Here is an 18,051-nt window from a genome sequence, read left to right as displayed (position 1 = left end):
ACTACATACATACTACATACATACTACATGCATGCTACATACATACTACATGCTACATACATACTACATGCATACTACATGCATGCTACATACATACTGCATGCTACATGCATGCTACATACATACTACATACATACTACATGCTACATACATACCACATATATACTACATACATACTACATACATGCTACATACAATACATTCATACAATACATACATAGACATACAGTACATATAACATAGAGTAACATACTTACCAATACTTGTCACATTGTTCCCCGAAGCCATTGTCTTTTACGGAATAAATATTAACATAACAAACCACAAAAATACTCACCCACGATCCGAAGCAGTCCACGAGTGTGTCCCACGACGATCTTGGGTAGAGAACTGCAGCATCAGCTGATGCTGCCGTTCTCTACGGGCTGCAGGAATCCAATGACAGAAGGTAGGTATCCTTCCGCACTGTATTCCTCCGCCACTTAAAAAAAAAAAAAGTCCCTAGTCTCACTTTATGCCATTGCTGTGTGGGAATTTCCCACGCAGCAATGGCATAAAGTGAGACTAGGGACTTTTTTTTTTTAAGTGGCGGAGGAATACAGTGCGGAAGGATACCTACCTTCCGTCATTGGATTCCTGCAGCCCGTAGAGAACGGCAGCATCAGCTGATGCTGCAGTTCTCTACCCAAGATCGTCGTGGGACACACTCGTGGACTGCTTCGGATTGTGGGTGAGTATTTTTGTGGTTTGTTATGTTAATATTTATTCCGTAAAAGACAATGGCTTCGGGGAACAATGTGACAAGTATTGGTAAGTATGTTACTCTATGTTATATGTACTGTATGTCTATGTATGTATTGTATGTAGCATGCATGTAGTATGTATGTAGTATATATGTGGTATGTATGTAGCATGTAGTATGTATGTAGCATGCATGTAGTATGTATGTATTATATATGTGGTATGTATGTAGCATGTAGTATGTATGTAGTATGTATGTAGCATGCATGTAGTATGTATGTAGTATGTATGTAGTATGTATGTAGCATGCAGTATGTATGTAGCATGCATGTAGTATATATGTAGTATGTATGTAGCATGTAGTATGTATGTAGCATGCATGTAGTATGTATGTAGTATGTATGTAGTATTTTTTTTTTTTTTTTTTTAACATTTAACACATTAGCCGGATGATGGGACTACTACTGTCCCATCATTGGCTAATGTGTCAATCACTGTCATGGTAGCAGGCATCGCCAGATTGGACTTGTAGTCCCATCGGACGATGCTTGCACAGACCCCCGGACATCAGCACAGCCCCCCGGCAGGCCGGCACAGCCCCCCGGCAGGCCGGTACAGACCCCCACAGGGTGCACAGACCACCGGCAGGCCGGCACAGCCCCCCGGCAGGCCGGTACAGACCCCGGGCAGTCCACACAGCCCCCCGGCAGGCCGGCACAGCCCCCCGGCAGGCCGGCAGAGACCCCCGGAAGGCCCGAAATGACGGCTCATCATGATGCGCACACACCGCGCATCATGATGACGTCATTTCGGCTGTCAATCAACTTTGAACTTCCGATTCCGATGCCGACTTCCGATATTGAAAAAATATCGGAAGTCGGTATCGGAATTCCGATACAGCAAGTATCGGCCGATACCCGATACTTGCGGTATCGGAATGCTCAACACTAGTCATTGGTGATCACTGTACTGCCTGTACACTGTCACTATATACCGAGCTCCTGCTTGTGTCCTCAGTGATCCCTATATTACCTGTACACTATATACAGAGCTCCTATGTATAATGTCACTGGTGAGTCACTGTATTACCTCTACACTGACATTTTATACAAAGTTCCTGTGTATAATGTCACTTTTAATCACTTTATGACCTGTACGATATATACTATGTACAGAGCTCCTGTGTATAATCTCACTGTTTATTACTGTATTACCTGTACACTATATAATATATACAGAGCACCTGGGTATAAAGACACCGGTGATCACTATATTACCTGTAATCCGACACTATACACTATATACTATATACAGAGCTACTGTGTATAATGTCACCATTGCTCCCTGTATTACTTGTACACAATACACTATATACAGTTCTCCTGTGTATAATGTCTCTGGTGATCCCTGTATTACTTGTACACAAACACTATATACAGAGCTACTGTGTATAATATCACTAGTAATCCCTGCTTTACCTGTACACTATACATTATATTCAGAGATCCTGTGTATAATGTCACCCATGGTAATATTCATGTTATTAGTATTGTGGTTTTTATTCATGATCAATATTGTAGTATTCAGTCACTATGTGGTGGTAATATGTGGTCCGCCAATGGTGTGGTAGTATTTGTCCCCTGTATGTGGTATTATTCGATCACTATGTGGTGGTAATATGTGGTCTGGTCATGGTGTGGCAGTATTTGTCCCCTATATATGGTATTATTCAGTAACTATGTGGTGGCAATATGTGATGTGGTCATGGTGTGGTGGTATTTGTCGCTTGTATGTGCTATTATTCTGTCAGTATGTGGTAGTAATATGAAGTCTAGTGATGATGTGGCGGTATTTCTCTCTTGTGTCTGGTATTGTTGGCCTTGGTATAGTGGGTTGTGTTGTGTATGGAGGTCACTTGTTCTCTCTGATGTCAGTAAGGGGAAGATTCTTTATTTCCAATAGAGATTAATGACTTGGACGTTTAACTCCTCCCTATCCTGTGTCTATTACACAGCAGCAAATATGGGATTACAGAGGTTCTCCGGTGAAAACAAGTAATCGCCTATCCTAAGGCCACATGCACACAGTCAGTATTTGGTCAGTAATTTACATCAATATTTGTAAGCCAAAACCAGGAGTCAGTGATAAATACAGAAGTGGTGACGGGTTTCTATTATACTTTTCCTCTGATTATTCCACTCCTGATTTTGGCTCACAAATAAGTACTGTAAAATACCGATTGGGAGAACGTGGTCTAAGTATAAGTGATACGTTATTGATTGGTGGGGGACGACTTCTGGGACTCAGCTGATCAGCAGAATGTGGAAGTTTTATCCACATTAGAATGGAGCTGCCTGATCAACTCGACCACTGACCCATTCATTCCCTCAGTGGCTGTGAGCTCTGTGCTTGACTTTTTTTGGAAGCCCCAAAGAGGATGAATGGAGCTGCAGTCAAACATTTGAACTGTCGCTGCATTTTAAAATGGGGATAAAAGTTCCCTGTCAGGGATAAAACTTCCACGTTCTTCCGATCTGTGCGGTTTCCAACGGTCGGATTCCATTGATCAATTTCACCTACCTAACCTGTGATTCGGTGATAACTTGTCTTCCCCAAAGAACACCATTAATGCAAAATACCGTAATTATAATAATATCACAGTTATGGTAGCGCACAGTAGATATGCAGGGGCCGCCGGTGTTTTACAGTCGATGCTCCACTATAATATGGATAACGGCTAACCAGTATTTGCATATAGCTGTAGAGTGGGCCCTAGAGTCAGTTCCTCCTGTAGGCCCCAGACACCCGAATCCCACCCTGCCAGTGCATGTCATTTTTTAGCTAACTGAAGTGACCTTGCATGTCGATTTTCTTTAACCCTTCACATCAGAAGATTCTCCTGCTTAGGAGTTAACGTCTATGGCCGGCCTGAACAGTTGCAGTTCCATTTTTGTTAATTTTTTGCCACAGTATTCTGACTGATAACTAAAGCTTTGTTGATTTTCTTGTAGCATTTAAATTTCTTGTGTAAAGAAATTTGTAATATCACGTGTGACTGGATACACCGCCTCCAGCAGGGAGAATTTCTATAACATCCGTGAACCTGGATACACCGCCTCCAGCAGGGCGAATTTAAAAAGAGTTAAGGGAAACACCAGGGAAACCGTTACAATGGAGGACCCTGCAATCAGAAACGGGGACGTGGAGACCTCCTGCACTCCCCTGAGTCAGTGTCCCTACACTCCTGACGATCCCTAGGCAGGTTCCACACCTGGCAACGAGCTGGATACCTCAAATCCCTAGCTCGCCCTGCACCTATCCCTTTCTAGTGAACTGGACGGTGCAGAAACTAATCCCACCACTGAACTAATACACACACAAGGAAAGTAACAAACAGGGAAAAACACCACTTAGCTTTGCTCTGTTGCTATTGCTCCCAGCAACATAGTACGACACCAAAGTTCTGCTTCACCCCTGAAGCTCGACACCTGAATTCAGCTTCCGCCTGAAGCTATTACACCAGCGCTCCCCTGAGCTGCAAGGAACTCCTCTCTGTAGTTCCTTCCTTCACTAGACTTGGTTGGAAATGAGCAATATCACCAACAGTGAGTGAGACCACCTGCAACTCCTTTATAGGTAGGAGCCAGGGAATCACACCTGCTTCATAATCACGTGCAATAACACTAGCGGCCACCGGGGGGCAACTAAACTAAAGTATCCAGAGTGCAATGACCCTAACGGCCACGGGGGGCAAAACTAGAACTAAAACAACCACAGTGTAATGACCCTAATGGCCACCGGGGGCAAAACTAACTTTAAGCAAACAGTTTAAAGAAAAAAAAAAGGTTACTTGAGCAAAATCTGTCATAATCCAACCTGGATCATGACAAAATTATTTTCTTTCTCAGGTCTTGTAAAATTACTGTTCCATGAGGTGTCACTGCTGACAGGATGAATTGGGAAGGGGTTTTCTTTTTAGGTAACACCATTATACAGTACAGTCAACTGTCTGCTGGACAAAATTAGATGTATCTGTGATTCAATTCTTGCTAATTAGAACTTTGTAGTCTAAAATTTAGCTCTGCTCGTAAGAATTTCATTAGGGTGTACTCATTTTTGCCACATGGTCTTGAATTAATTTGTTAGGAAAATTACTTTTTTGAGTGTGCAAAATAACAAATCTTGTTTTCAACCTATGGGCCATATTTGTGGGAGTATTTTGTAATATGGTGTCCCATAGAAAATGTGGATTCTGAAAGGAAACAAAACTTTTTTTGACAAATCTATTGGGGTGTACTCATTTAAGCTGAGCACTGTATATAATACCTGGACATTTCTTCATAAACAATATGCGGTAATTAAAATAAAAATATCAGATAGATCAGACTTTACATACATCACTACACTTACATAGATTCGTAGAAAAGATTTAACACTACAGCTTCACTTGTAAGAATGTTCCCTGCTTTTGCTATTCCACGTATCTCTCCAGCGTATGCGTCTTCTGCAAAAAAATCTAAGTAAACATTTGCCAGACTGAGCAATACTGGCCTGCTCCAATTCGGTTCAAGCAAGCTAGAAGACAAAAAAAAAACAGTAAACCTTTGCAGATTTAACTCACTGATCATGTCAGAATATGTACCATAAATACTCGTGTGTAAGCCGAGATTTTCAGCACATTTTTTTGTGCTGAAAATGCCCCCTTGGCTTATACACGAGTCATTCAGCGGGGGAGGGGGAGCGGCGGCAGGAGCCGGTGGCTGGGAAGTCATACTCACCCCTCCCATGCCTCGCTGAACGTCCCCTGCATCCTTCTTGTCCCAGCGCTGACAGCTTCTTCCTGCCTTCAGTCGTCACATGGTACCGCTCATTAAGCTCATGAATATGGACGCCCATGGGCATGGAAGCATATTCATGAGCTTAATGAGCGGTACCATGTGACCACTGAAGGCAGGAAGAAGCTGTCAGCGCTGGACAACGGAGGATTCAGGGACGTTCAGTGACGGCACAGCAGGGTGAGTATGAAGGAGGAGGACAGGGGCTGCACAGAGGAGGACGGGGCTGCACAGAGGAGGATGGGGGCTGCACAGAGGAGGTTGGGGGCTGCATGGAGGAGGACGGGGGCTGCACAGAGGAGGACGGGGGCTGCACAGAGGAGGTTGGGGGCTGCACAGAGGAGGACGGGGACTGCAAAGAGGAGGACGGGGGCCGCACAGAGGAGGTCGGGGGCTGCACAAAGGATGAGGGCCGCACAGAGGAGGTCGGGGTCCGCACAGAGGAGGTCGGGGCCGCTCAGAGGAGGATGGGGGCTGCACAGAGGAGGATGGGGGCTGCACAGAGGAGGACGGGGGCCGCACAGAGGAGGTCGAGGGCTGCACAGAGGAGGATGGGGGCTGCACAGAGGAGGATGGGGGCTGCACAGAGGAGGACGGGGGCTGCACAGAGGAGGACGGGGGCTGCACATAGGAGGACGGGGGCTGCACAGAGGAGGACAGGGGCTGCACAGAGGAGGATGGGGGCTGCACAGAGGGCATTGGAAGCACAGAGGACGGGTGCAGCACAGAGGAGGACGGGGGAGGACAGGGAGCTGAGCCATACATAGAAGGGGGAGCCGAGCCACGGGAGGGGGGAGAGCCACACAGAGCAGGACAGGGATGAGGGGACAATGTACACCCGGCTTATACTCGAGTCATTAAGCTTACCCAGTTTTCCATGGCAAAATTAGGTGCCCCGGCTTATACTCGGGTAGGCTTATACTCGAGTATATACGGTAACTAGATTTTAAATATTCAGAACTTAATACAAATTAAATGAGACAAAAAGAATTTTTATTACCGGTGAGGTGTTACAGTAGGTTACACCTCTTTTAGCTTTAAAGGGGTATTTTCATCCCAGCCACTCTATGCACTGCCTATAGGTACAGTTGTGCACAAAAGTTATACCTCAGCAGAATTTTTGCTTTCTTGGCCTTTTTTCAGAGAATATGAATGATAACGGGCAGCACGGTGGCTCAGTGGTTAGCACTGCAGCGCTGGGGTCCTGGGTTCAAATCCCACCAAGGACAACATCTGCAATGAGTTTGTATGTTCTCCCCGTGTTTGCGTGGGTTTCCTCCGGGTACTCTGGTTTCTCCAACATTCCAAAGACATACTGATAGGGAATTAGTGACAGAGACAAAATTTAAAAATCTGATCAGTGTCACTTTATGTGGAAATAACTCTGGAACGCTTTGACAAATTTCAGTGATTTTGAGATTTTTTTTCGTGACACTTTATACTTTATGATAATGGAAAATTTAGGTTGATATGTATTGTGTCTATTTATAACAAATATCAGAAAATTGACAAAAATGTAAAAAATAAGCAATTTTCAAACTTTGAATGATTATCCCTTTAATCCAGATAGTCACACCATAGGAAAACATTAGTAAATAACATTTCCCTCATGCCTGCTTTAAATCAGCACCATTTGTAAAATGCTATTTTATTTTATTAGCATTTTAGGAGTTTTAAAAATGTAGCAGTCATTTTTCATTTTTTCATGGAAATTTACAAAAAATTTTTTTAGGGATCTATCCAGGTTCGAAGTGACTTTGGGTGTCCTATATATTGGAAAACCCCCAAAAGTGATACCATTTTAAAAACAGCACCCCTCAACGTTTTCAAAACTACTGTCAGGTGGTTTATTAACCCTTCAGGTGCTTTTAAAGACTTAATACAAAGTGTCATGATAGGAATGAAAAAGTTGATTTTTACCACCTAAATGTCGCTAACTTTTGAACAGGTCAGTGTAGCCAGCAGTCTCTAATGCCGCTATTTGGCCATAAATCTCCATGGCAAACATCAGGATCACACAATCATGATCTCAGGGTGCCGATGGGGATAAAGAAGGAGAAGCCACACTATTTTAAACATTTATATGATATAGTCATTATTGACAGCGGAATCTAAGGGGTTAAACAGATATGGACGGTGGCAACACTGATCGTTGCTGATGCAGCAACCTGTCAGCTATAGTGTACAGACGACAGCTGCTGGATTGTCACCTATATGGAGATGCTATTATCGCAGGTCAGTTAAAAGATGTATTGACAGTCATTAAGGGGTTAGATTGTGAGCCCCATTGGGGAAAGTGCCAATAATGTCTGTAAAGCGCTGGGGAATTAATGGCACTATATAAATGAGTAAAATAAATAAATAAATTAGCACCAAACCTTTTTCTCCATTCATGGTTAGTGGTTGGGTGAAGCAAATTGTCAAACTACTGTGTTTTCTCTTTTTAAGTCATAATGACAACCCAAAACATCCAAATGACCCTGATCAAAAGTTCAAATACCCTGATGATTTTGGCCTGATAACATGCACAGAAGTTGACATAAATGGGTTTGAATGACTACTTAAGGTAACATCCTCACCTGTGACTTGTTTGCTTGTAATTAGTGTGTGTGCATAAAAGCTGAGTGAGTTTCTGGGATCCAGACAGACTCCTGCATCCTTCATCCAGTCACTGACGTTTCTGGATTGTGACCAACATCACGAAACAATCACTGACCTCAGGGAGACAAGTCAAAGAAAACACTGTGGCAGTCAATATCCAGCTCTTTACGAGTTTACAGATATGACAAGGGAAATACCAAGGCCAGGTATCCATCCACAGTCAGCTGTTTCGGGGTGTTGCCCCTCATCAGTGTGGCGTAGGATTCTGGCTAGGTGGGAGCAATGCTTGGTAGACCAACATCACAAAATAATCACTGACCTCAGGGAGACCAGTCAAAGAAAACACTGCGGCAGCCGGCAAAGGCACTCAATCACAGTGAAATCCTAGGTGCATTGCTCCCTGGGAAATACGAATATGCAAATAAAGTCCGTGGAGCCTTATTTAAGAGTTTCAAACACGGGACTAGCCAGATCTTCCTCCAGGGAAGGACCCAGCCAAGGGGTGGCTCCTTTCGGAAACCATCATTACCACCATATTAAGTGGCCCTTTATGTCAATATCCAGCTCTTTATGAGTTTACAGATATGACAAGGGAAATACCAAGGCCAGGTATCCTTCCACAGACAGCTGTTTCGGGGTGTTGCCCCTCATCAGTGTGGAGTAGGACTCTGGCTAGGTGGGAGCAATGCCTAGTAGACCAACATCACGAAACAATCACTGACCTCAGGGAGACCAGTCAAAGAAAACACTGCGGCAGCCGGCAAAGGCGCTCAATCACAGTGAAATCCTAGGTGCATTGCTCCCTGGGAAATACGAATATGCAAATAAAGTCCGTGGAGCCTCCATCCAAAAGGAACCACCCCTTGGCTGGGTCCTTCCCTGGAGGAAAATCTGGCTAGTCCCATGTTTGAGACTCTTAAATGAGGCTCCACGGACTTTATTTGCATATTCGTATTTCCCAGGGAGCAATGCACCTAGGATTTCACTGTGATTGAGTGCCTTTGCCGGCTGCCGCAGTGTTTTCTTTGACTGGTCTCCCTGAGGTCAGTGATTGTTTCATGATGTTGGTCTACTAAGCATTGCTCCCACTTAGCCAGAATCCTACGCCACACTGATGAGGGGCAACACCCCAAAACAGCTGTCTGTGGATGGATACCTGGCCTTGGTATTTCCCTTGTCATATCTGTAAACTCATAAAGAGCTGGATATTGACTAAAAGGGCCACTTAATATGGTGGTAATGGTGGTTTCCGAAAGGAGCCACCCCTTGGCTGGGTCCTTCCCTGGAGGAAGATCTGGCTAGTCCCGTGTTTGAGACTCTTAAATGAGGCTCCACGGACTTTATTTGCATATTCGTGTTTCTGGATTGTGAGTCATGGGGAAAGCAAAAGAATTGTCAATGGTTCTACGGGTAAAGGTAGTTGAACTGTATGAAACAGGAAAGGGATACAAAAAGATATCCAAGGAATTGATAATTCCAATCAGCAGCATTCAAACTGTGATTAACAAATGGAAAATCAGGGGCTCTGTAAAAACAAAACCACAGTCAGGTAGACCAACAAAAATGCCGTCCACAACTGCCAGAAAAATTGTTCGGGATGCAAAGAAAACCCCCCAAATAACATCATCTGAAATACTGGACTCTCTGAAAACTAGCGGTGTGGCTGTTTCAAAATGCAAAATAAGGAGGCACTTGAAGAAAAATGGTCTGAATGGTCGAGTTGCCAGAAAAAAGCCATTACTGCGCAAATGCCATGAAGTATCTCACCTACAATACGCAAACCAGCACAGAGACAAGCCTCAAAACTTCTGGAACAAGGTAATTTGGAGAGATGAGACCAAAATTGAACTTTTTGGCCACAACCATAAACGTTACATTTGGAGAGAGGGCAACAAGGCCTATGACGAAAGGAACACCATTCCTACTGTAAAGCACGGAGGTGGACTGCTGAAGTTTTTGGCATGTGTGAGCTATGAAGGCACAGGAAACTTGGTCAAAGTTGAAGGAAAGATGAATGCAGCACGTTATCAGCAAATACTGGAGGCAAAATTGCACTCATCTGCCCGGAAGCTGCGCATGGAACGTACTGGAACGTTCCAACATGACAATTATCCAAAACACAAGGCCAAGTCAACCTGTCACTGGCTACATCAGAACAAAGTGAAGGTTCTGGAGTGGCAATCTCAGTCTCCTGACCTCAATATCATTGAGGGACTCTGGGGAGATCTCAAGTGCGCAGTTCATGCTACACAACCCAGGAATTTCCAGGAACTGGAGTCTTTTTGCAAAGAAGAGTGGGCAGCTTTACTATCTGAGAAAATAAAGAAGCTCATCCACAACTACCACAAAAGACTTCAAGTTGTCATTGATGTTAGAGAGGGCAACTGTATTAAGAAATGGGGTAAGTAAACTTTTGATCTGGGTCATTTGGTTTTAAAAAGAGAAAACACAATAGTTTGACAATAAATGGCTTCACCCAACCACTAACCATGAGTGGAGAAAAAGTTTTGACGTTATCATTCATATTCTTTGAATAAAGGCCAAGAAAGCAAAAATTCTGCCGGGGTATGTAAACTTTTGAGCACAACTGTAGTTGGGGCTGTGAAGCTGAGAAGAATTCGATACTCTATTTCATTGAGGCTAAGTTCACGGACATATGAAATATTGTTCATTTTTCATTCAGAGACAATTTTTCATCCATATTGTCATACCTATGCCATTTGTGTGCCATCCATATGTCCATTTTTGACATCCATATGGCGTTCATAAGACTTCAGATTTTTATACAGGAATTTTGAAAAAATACATTGTACAGTTTCTTATGTTAATAATTGCATTAGATCTATTAAAAACAGATGCATCCTCTTGGTATTTTGTGTGCAGCGATTGAAATATATCAGCAATTATTATCTGAAAAACGAAGCAGACAAGCACATGCTGCTATTTTTCTCACAAATGTTGGTGCATTTAAAAATATAATTCGAATTTCATTTTTTTTTACAAGGACAGAAAAATGGCCAAAAATACATCTGTGAGGAAGTACCCATACTCTCAGAGAAGTGATTGGGAGATACTGAAAGAGTGTAGCAATATAATCGGTGCCAACATATTCCATGCAATGTCCTGACTAAATTGAAATAAATCTCTGCTCTAAATGGTGCTCACAATCTAACTGAATTAAAGTGTACCCACAAAATTACAAATTCACACAGCAAAAAGATACAATGAGCATGCAGATACAACATTATTCTGAAATATGAAAATAAATTCTCGGGCCATCTTCATAACACATTAGACCTAGAATCCTGTCTCTCCATTGAATTGAACCAACTTGCAGTAAAGGCTACGTGCAACAACGTTTTATCTAGTAAGGTGGAAATACACATGCAATTTTTGATTTGTAACATATGGAGGACCTGATCCACCTGCAGTGCACATAAAATCCTGATGCAGCATACAAGTTTTGTGTACTGTACTGCCTAAACAATGCAGAAGCATTGCTACAGCATACGTTTGGTGTATCTTCATTGTTCAGAAGTTGGAGCTCACAGCAATTATGAAACTACTAAGGAAGGAACTCCAAAACTGGTCAGGGAAAACACCTGAAGACCAGCAGGCATATGTGTGGAGCTACAGCAGTGGTCCCCAACCTTTCTTGAGAGCCGCATTCAGCTTTGAGATAAGGTCATGAGCCACATTTTATGAGAAGTGTTAACAGCAGTATAATCAATAGAATAAAAGGAAACAACTGCAAAAAGAGGTTGGAGGATAACCCCTGAATAATTCCTCAGCATCCACAGTCACTATTGACTTAGATATTTATGTGGATAAGATGCCAGGATTGGAGTTATCTCAGGTCCTGGATGAGTTATGTGTGGCTCCCACTGTTTAGAGTTTCTGAATGCTTTTTCCAGACAAGAATGCTACTAATGACCGATATATGTCACTGGACGTTAAAGGATCATTCTATCTTCAGTCACTTCTATATTGTTATGGGCAGGGCTGCACTGGCCATCTGGCAATTCTGGCAAATACCAGAAGGGCCTGTCTGGTCATAGGCCACCTTGTCTGCTACGTTGTAAACAGAATCAGTGTTCTCAAGACACCCATACTGTTAAGAGTTGTGACGGAGCACAAAGTCGCTGACTGCGTCACTTACCCCAGCAGGCCACGGGTATCATCAGAAATATTGGTCTTGTAAAAAATCTTCCTTTCCTCCATCCAGGGTAATAATAGTAATACATCCAATCTGGTGCTTGGGGACGGGGACACAGAGGACCTGTGTGATTTCAAATGCCAGGGCTGAATTTCAGCCCCAGTCCATACCTGGTTATTTCTTGTCTGTAGATACCTCCAGGGACATGTGCATGATGAGCAGGTATCGTGTGCCTGTGCTATTCTAATAAATAGAACAGGTGAATAATACCTGCTGATGGTGTCCGACAGGTATAACAATATTAATCTTTAATTATATAGTGCCAACATATTCCGCAGTGCTTTAGGTATCTGTAGGCACGACATCACCAATAGGGATGAGCGGACCCGTGGATGTTTGTTTTCATTGGGTTCAACCAAAGTTCGGTTCGGGTGTAGGGTTCAGCAGGTTCGCAGGATGCAGTGACGAGACACGAGACAGGGTATGACTTGTATAATTAACTTTTATAAATTGAAGCTACTAGGGCTATGCTGAACGGGAAAAACGGGGTAACAAACTATCTGTCCTCGCAGGGACTCAATAAAATAAACAGCACTTTTGGTGTAACCTAGAGTAACCCGGCTAATCCGGGTGTCAGAGGCCAGACTATGGCCGAACTATAGCACCTTTTTCTAAAGTCCACTTATCCTTCCATGCGTCGCTCGGGATTGCAGATGCGGCCACTTAGAGGTCGTTGATGCGGCTGCCTTGATGCCTCGATTTTCCGGGAAGGTTCGTCGGGCCCTGAAGAAACTGTACTGATGGGGTGCAACAGGCCCTGAAGAAACGGTGCCGATGGGGCGCAACAGGCCCTGAAGAAACGGTGCTGGTGGGGCGCAACAGGCCCTGAAGAAAAGATGCCGGTGGGGCGCAACAGGCCCTGAAGAAACGATGCCGGTGGGGCGCAATAGGCCCTGAAGAAATGATGCCGGTGGGGCGCAACAGGCCCTGAAGAAATGATGCCGATGGGGCGCAACAGGCCCTAAAGAAATAATGCCGGTGGGGCGCGGTAGTGACGCAGTCTCTAAATATAACCGTTCACCAATTTCTGCCCAGAGTCCCTCAGCAAACCAGACGGGGGCCTCTACGGATGCCTGTAGCAGAGTGGCGCCCCCTGGGGTGGTGATGACAGGGCCGCAGCTGTGGGAGAAGGCAAAGGGGTAGTGCCCTAGACGCTGTAACGGAATGATCTGTCGTCGCAGCGGTCATTGGAGGTAGCGGCCTTGTCACAACAGGGTGGGAAGCAGCGGGAGTGGCTGTATGCGACCGTATGCGGGGAGCGGCCGCCGGTGCAAATCTCTCACGTGTCACAGATCGGTAAGTCTGTAGCTTTCCTTTCACAGGCCCCTGTCGGTCTCTCCACAACACGCCGTCAACTCCCTCGGTCCTCTCAGTCTCACATGGCTTCCTGTCTGTTATCCTGCTCTCTATCAAATGCCACTTCAGCACGCCCCCTGCTCCTTTTAAGCTTGCCCCGCCCCCTGTTTCCCTGACAACTTCAGTCAAGTCTTTCCTTTTACTGTCCTCCCCGTATCGCTCCCTCGGGAACCCTGATGGCGGTCCCCTGGGTACCTGCCCATTCACTGTCTGGGAGTCCTCCTCCCTACACGGCTACCAGAATTCTATCCAAACTTTGACCCGAACTCCACAAAAGAACAATGGAGATGCCAGTTTTTGTGCTGTAAAATGGCTGTAAAATAGTCATAGTAAGGACTACAGGTATGTAAAAGAAAAGAAAATGGGGGGAAGAGCAGGATAATTGCCCTGCAAACAAATGTGGATAGAAAAATGACTTAACATGCCATTGAAGAGTACCACTGTTTTAGTGTTTTTGGATGCTGGGGATACTCTGCAAAACAGCCTTGTTGGAGGTACTCTGAAAACAGCTTTGTTGGGGGTACTCTGCAAAACAGCCTTGTTTGGGTACCCCGAAAGAAGCCTCTGTGGGGGTATTCTGAAAACAGCCACTGTGGGTATACTCAGTAGAACAGCCTTGTGGAGAGTACTCTGAAAACAGCGTTTGTGGGACTACTCTGAAAATAGCATCTGTGGGGGTACTTTACAAAACAGCCTCATGTGGGATCCAGGTGAAACAAGCTCTGTGGGAGGCACTCTGCATATAGGCAGTGTATAGTCTGCTGACCACTCTCTTTCTGTATACAAGCCGTGTAATACTCTGCACTTTTTGGGGTGCAAAGAATAAGAACATCAAAAAGGGGACCTGGGCCGTGGTGCTGCTGGTTTTGGTGGAGCTGCTGCAGGGAGAAAATGTGGTCGATCTGTGCCTGCTATGTTCCCAAATGAAATACCTTCCTCTGGTGCACGCAAGCAACAGGAAGTTCTGCGTAATTTATCAGGCCCGAGTACCACTAGAAAAATGGTGAGGCCAGAACAAGTAGAGGCAGTTTTAGATCGGATGGCTGAGAGTGCCTCCAGTTCCTTAGCTTTGTCTTCTACCCGGTTCCTGCTGAAAGAGCAGGGTTTGCAGCTTGAGCCCCAAGTCATGCAGCAGTCACTTCTACTTTTTGATGATTACGCTGGCTGTGGTTTCATGGGTCACCCACCTGGCACTACAGAAAAAGTGCCCCCTGGGTACTTTTGGGTCTCCAAACTGAACACATGGCCTGAGATTGTTCTTCATGCCTTGGAGGTGCTGACCTGCCCTGCGGCAAATGTACTGTCAAAACATGTGTTTAGCATGGCAGGGGGTGTGATCACATACAGGCTCATTTGCCTGTCCACTGCCAAGAGGCTGTTTTGCAGAGTACACTCACGGAGGCTGTTTTACAGAATCCCCACACAGAGGCAATTTTGCAGCGTATAACCAAACTTCCTGTTTTTCCAAGTACACCCACATTGGCTTTTTTGCAGAGTACCCCCAGCAAGACTGTTTTGCCAAGTACACCCACTGAGGCTGTTGTGGAGAGTACACCCATACTGGCTTTTTTGCACAGTACCCCCAACAAGGATGTTTTGCCAAGTACACCCACTGAGGTTGCTTTGCAGAGTACTCCTACAGAGGCTGTTTTGAAGAGTCACCCCACAGAGACTGTTTTGCAGAGAACACATACACAAGCTGTTTTGCAGAGTCCCTCCAAAGATGCTGTTTTGCAGAGTCCCCCCACAGATGCTGTTTTGTAGAGTACCCCCTACGAAGTGGTTTTGCCAAATACACCAACACAGGCTGTTTTGCAGAGTCCCCCCCACAGATGCTGTTTTGCAGAATACCCCCATAGAGGCTATTTGCAAAGTACCCCCACAGAGGCTGTTTTACCGAGTACACCCACAGATGCTGTTTTGCAGAGTACTCCCACACAAGCAGTTTTGCAGAGTCCCCACACACAGGCTGTTTTGCAGGGTACCTCCACAGAACTTAACACTATCCCTCCCTCTAGCTACTTCCTGTCCACACACTAGCAGAATGACGGCGCCACCCATGATCTGGCGGTTATACGGGCTGGGTCACATGGTGCGCCAGCTAATCATAGCCATTCCAATTGTGGTTGTGATAGCTGCGGAAATGCCCACAGCCAAAAGGCTTGTTGATTGGCTGTGCTGCAGTCTTTCAGCAAGTTTAATTGTCTGAATTACGAACACTAAAATGTACTTTTATGAGAAATCTGTGTTCGGAGTTCAGCACCAGAGTTCAGTTTGAGCTTGCTCATCTCTACACTTCCATTTGAGGAGATGAATGGTGCAAGTGACGTCATGGCTACAGATCCTTGACAAGATGAATGCGCCATTGGCACCAGTCTTAATAAATTGGATACATGCACATTTTCTGCTGTTCACGCATGGAACCCAGAAGCTATCTGTAGACAGGACACAACACTCACAACCAAATATGGAAGTAAGTCAAAGATGATGGCAGTTTTTTTAATTTAATTTCTAATGGGTTTTGCAAATATTTATTTGCTTGTGACTCACAGCCAAATAACTACTTTAAATAATCGTGCAAATCCAGTACAACTGCAAGTCACAAACAAATTGCACAATTTAGTGTCTGGAGGCCAAAGTCACTATGAACTCCAACCAATGTGATTAAATTGGGCTGTTGAGATGACAAATTTTTCACACCTTCCGAGTGTCCATATTAAAAAAATTTCTGCATGCACCAGTTTCTTCTGCATTTAGAATGAGAATCGCCTATTCAAGTCTACAGGTGCACAAAAAAAAAGAAATCCATAATGATCATTTGTATAGGATCTGATCTTTATGCATACATTGCAATTATTAACTTAGATAAATACAGTATTTTGGTTTTGTAAGTTGTATTAATTGCAGTATGAATCAGATGCCATACAGATGTAAAAACCTGACATTCGGATAGCAATCAGATGGCATACAAATGACAATACAGATGAGAAATCATAGTTTTCTTCTGGATCTAAATCCAGAACATTTATTTTACATGTTTGTGTGAACTTAGCATATAGATTATATGATTGTTAAACAATGGACAATTTTAAAACTTACCGGAAGAAAATATCTATATACTTTTTCAACTGAGTTATGTTGTAATTCTGCAAAATATGTTCCCAACGCTGCTCAGGACTGAGATCCAAGCTAATATTATATCGTGGTGCTGTATAGTCCTTGACTTCAGAGGTCAATGAGGGAGAGCAAATAAGTAATGGAAGCAAAAGATACATCCAAAGCATAGTAGAGATTATCAACTTGATCCACGACACAACTGGCATGGTAAAAGCTCTTACTGGACTGTCACAGGGTCTGCTATGTATATTATAATACAATTGTGAGGGAAGTGACTGTTTGCATGAGCAGAGTCCAAGCATACAAACGGTGCAGCAAAGGTGCACAGTGCAAGGTTGCCAACGTGGTAAATGGGTGCTTTGTAAATTATGGAGTACTAATCTCCTAGGGTCATAGTGCAAAGACTGGTCAAATGATCTTGATAAAATGGCCTACCCTAAATGACCTCTCATGTCACATGAAAACAATACATATCAGCATGACATTGAAACTGAGGATATAGAATAATTATCATCAGGGCCGGACTGGGACAAAAAAGCAGCCCTGCCACACAAACCCCACCAGCCCACATACTATAACACTCCTCACCCCGATCAGTGAATTTTACTTTACTTTGTGGTGCCCCTCACTCTCCTAAAAGGAGGTATTTGAAGAACCACATGTGAATGGCGCCACAGTATGTATGAACAACTACAGCTGCATTTACATGGTGCTCTACAGAGCTCCGATTATCAGGACCATGGGGGTCCCAGCAGTCGGATCTCCAGGAATTGGAAAGTTATCCCCTATCCAGAGGAGAGCAGATTACTTGGGATAATCCATTTAAACTACTTTTCCAATATTTTATTTTTATTTGGCCATAGTAATATTGAAAATACTAAAGCAATATTGACCCTCCCAAAGTCCAATGTCGACAGGAGAAGTGGTACTGTGCAGTGCATACAGGGCCGGCTCCAGGTTTTTGTGGGCCCCGGGAGAAAGTCTCAGTGGGCCTCTTTAACACGTACCACAATTCATAATGCACAGATACAGCAAAGAAATATAGGTTGTGATAAAACACTCCGGGATCGCCTTTGCTGGGGTCAAAGGTCACGTGCGTTCAGCATGAAACTCAGGCGCAGAGCTGGGATTCGTGTATAACTGACCCTGGGTCAGGTTTATTAAGGGTGAAAGCAATGCAAAAGG

The 18,051-nt window shown here is 44.2% G+C and overlaps 1 protein-coding gene across 3 annotated transcripts in view; it reads right to left on the bottom strand.

Annotated features, from left to right (window-relative positions):
• Nucleotides 1–17,146, bottom strand: part of LOC141046614 (N-acylethanolamine-hydrolyzing acid amidase-like) — a 122,485-nt gene extending 105,339 nt beyond the window's left edge. For all 3 annotated transcript variants that reach the window (XM_073541130.1, XM_073541138.1, XM_073541148.1), the window contains exons 1-2: nt 16,849–17,146; nt 5,152–5,316 (exon numbers count right to left, since the gene is read on the bottom strand). In XM_073541130.1, the coding sequence (XP_073397231.1) occupies nt 5,152–5,316; nt 16,849–17,072 (389 nt within the window). In that variant the 5' untranslated portion in view covers nt 17,073–17,146. The remainder of the gene's footprint in view (nt 1–5,151; nt 5,317–16,848) is intronic.
• Between the last annotated feature and the right edge of the window lie 905 nt (nt 17,147–18,051).

Source organism: Dendrobates tinctorius, unplaced genomic scaffold (genome assembly GCF_039654945.1).
Source record: "Dendrobates tinctorius isolate UK_male_01 unplaced genomic scaffold, ASM3965494v1 ptg000011l, whole genome shotgun sequence".
NCBI classification, from domain to species: Eukaryota; Metazoa; Chordata; class Amphibia; order Anura; family Dendrobatidae; genus Dendrobates; species Dendrobates tinctorius.
Note: the sequence above shows the minus strand (reverse complement) of the source record. Positions and strands in the feature narration are given on the sequence as shown.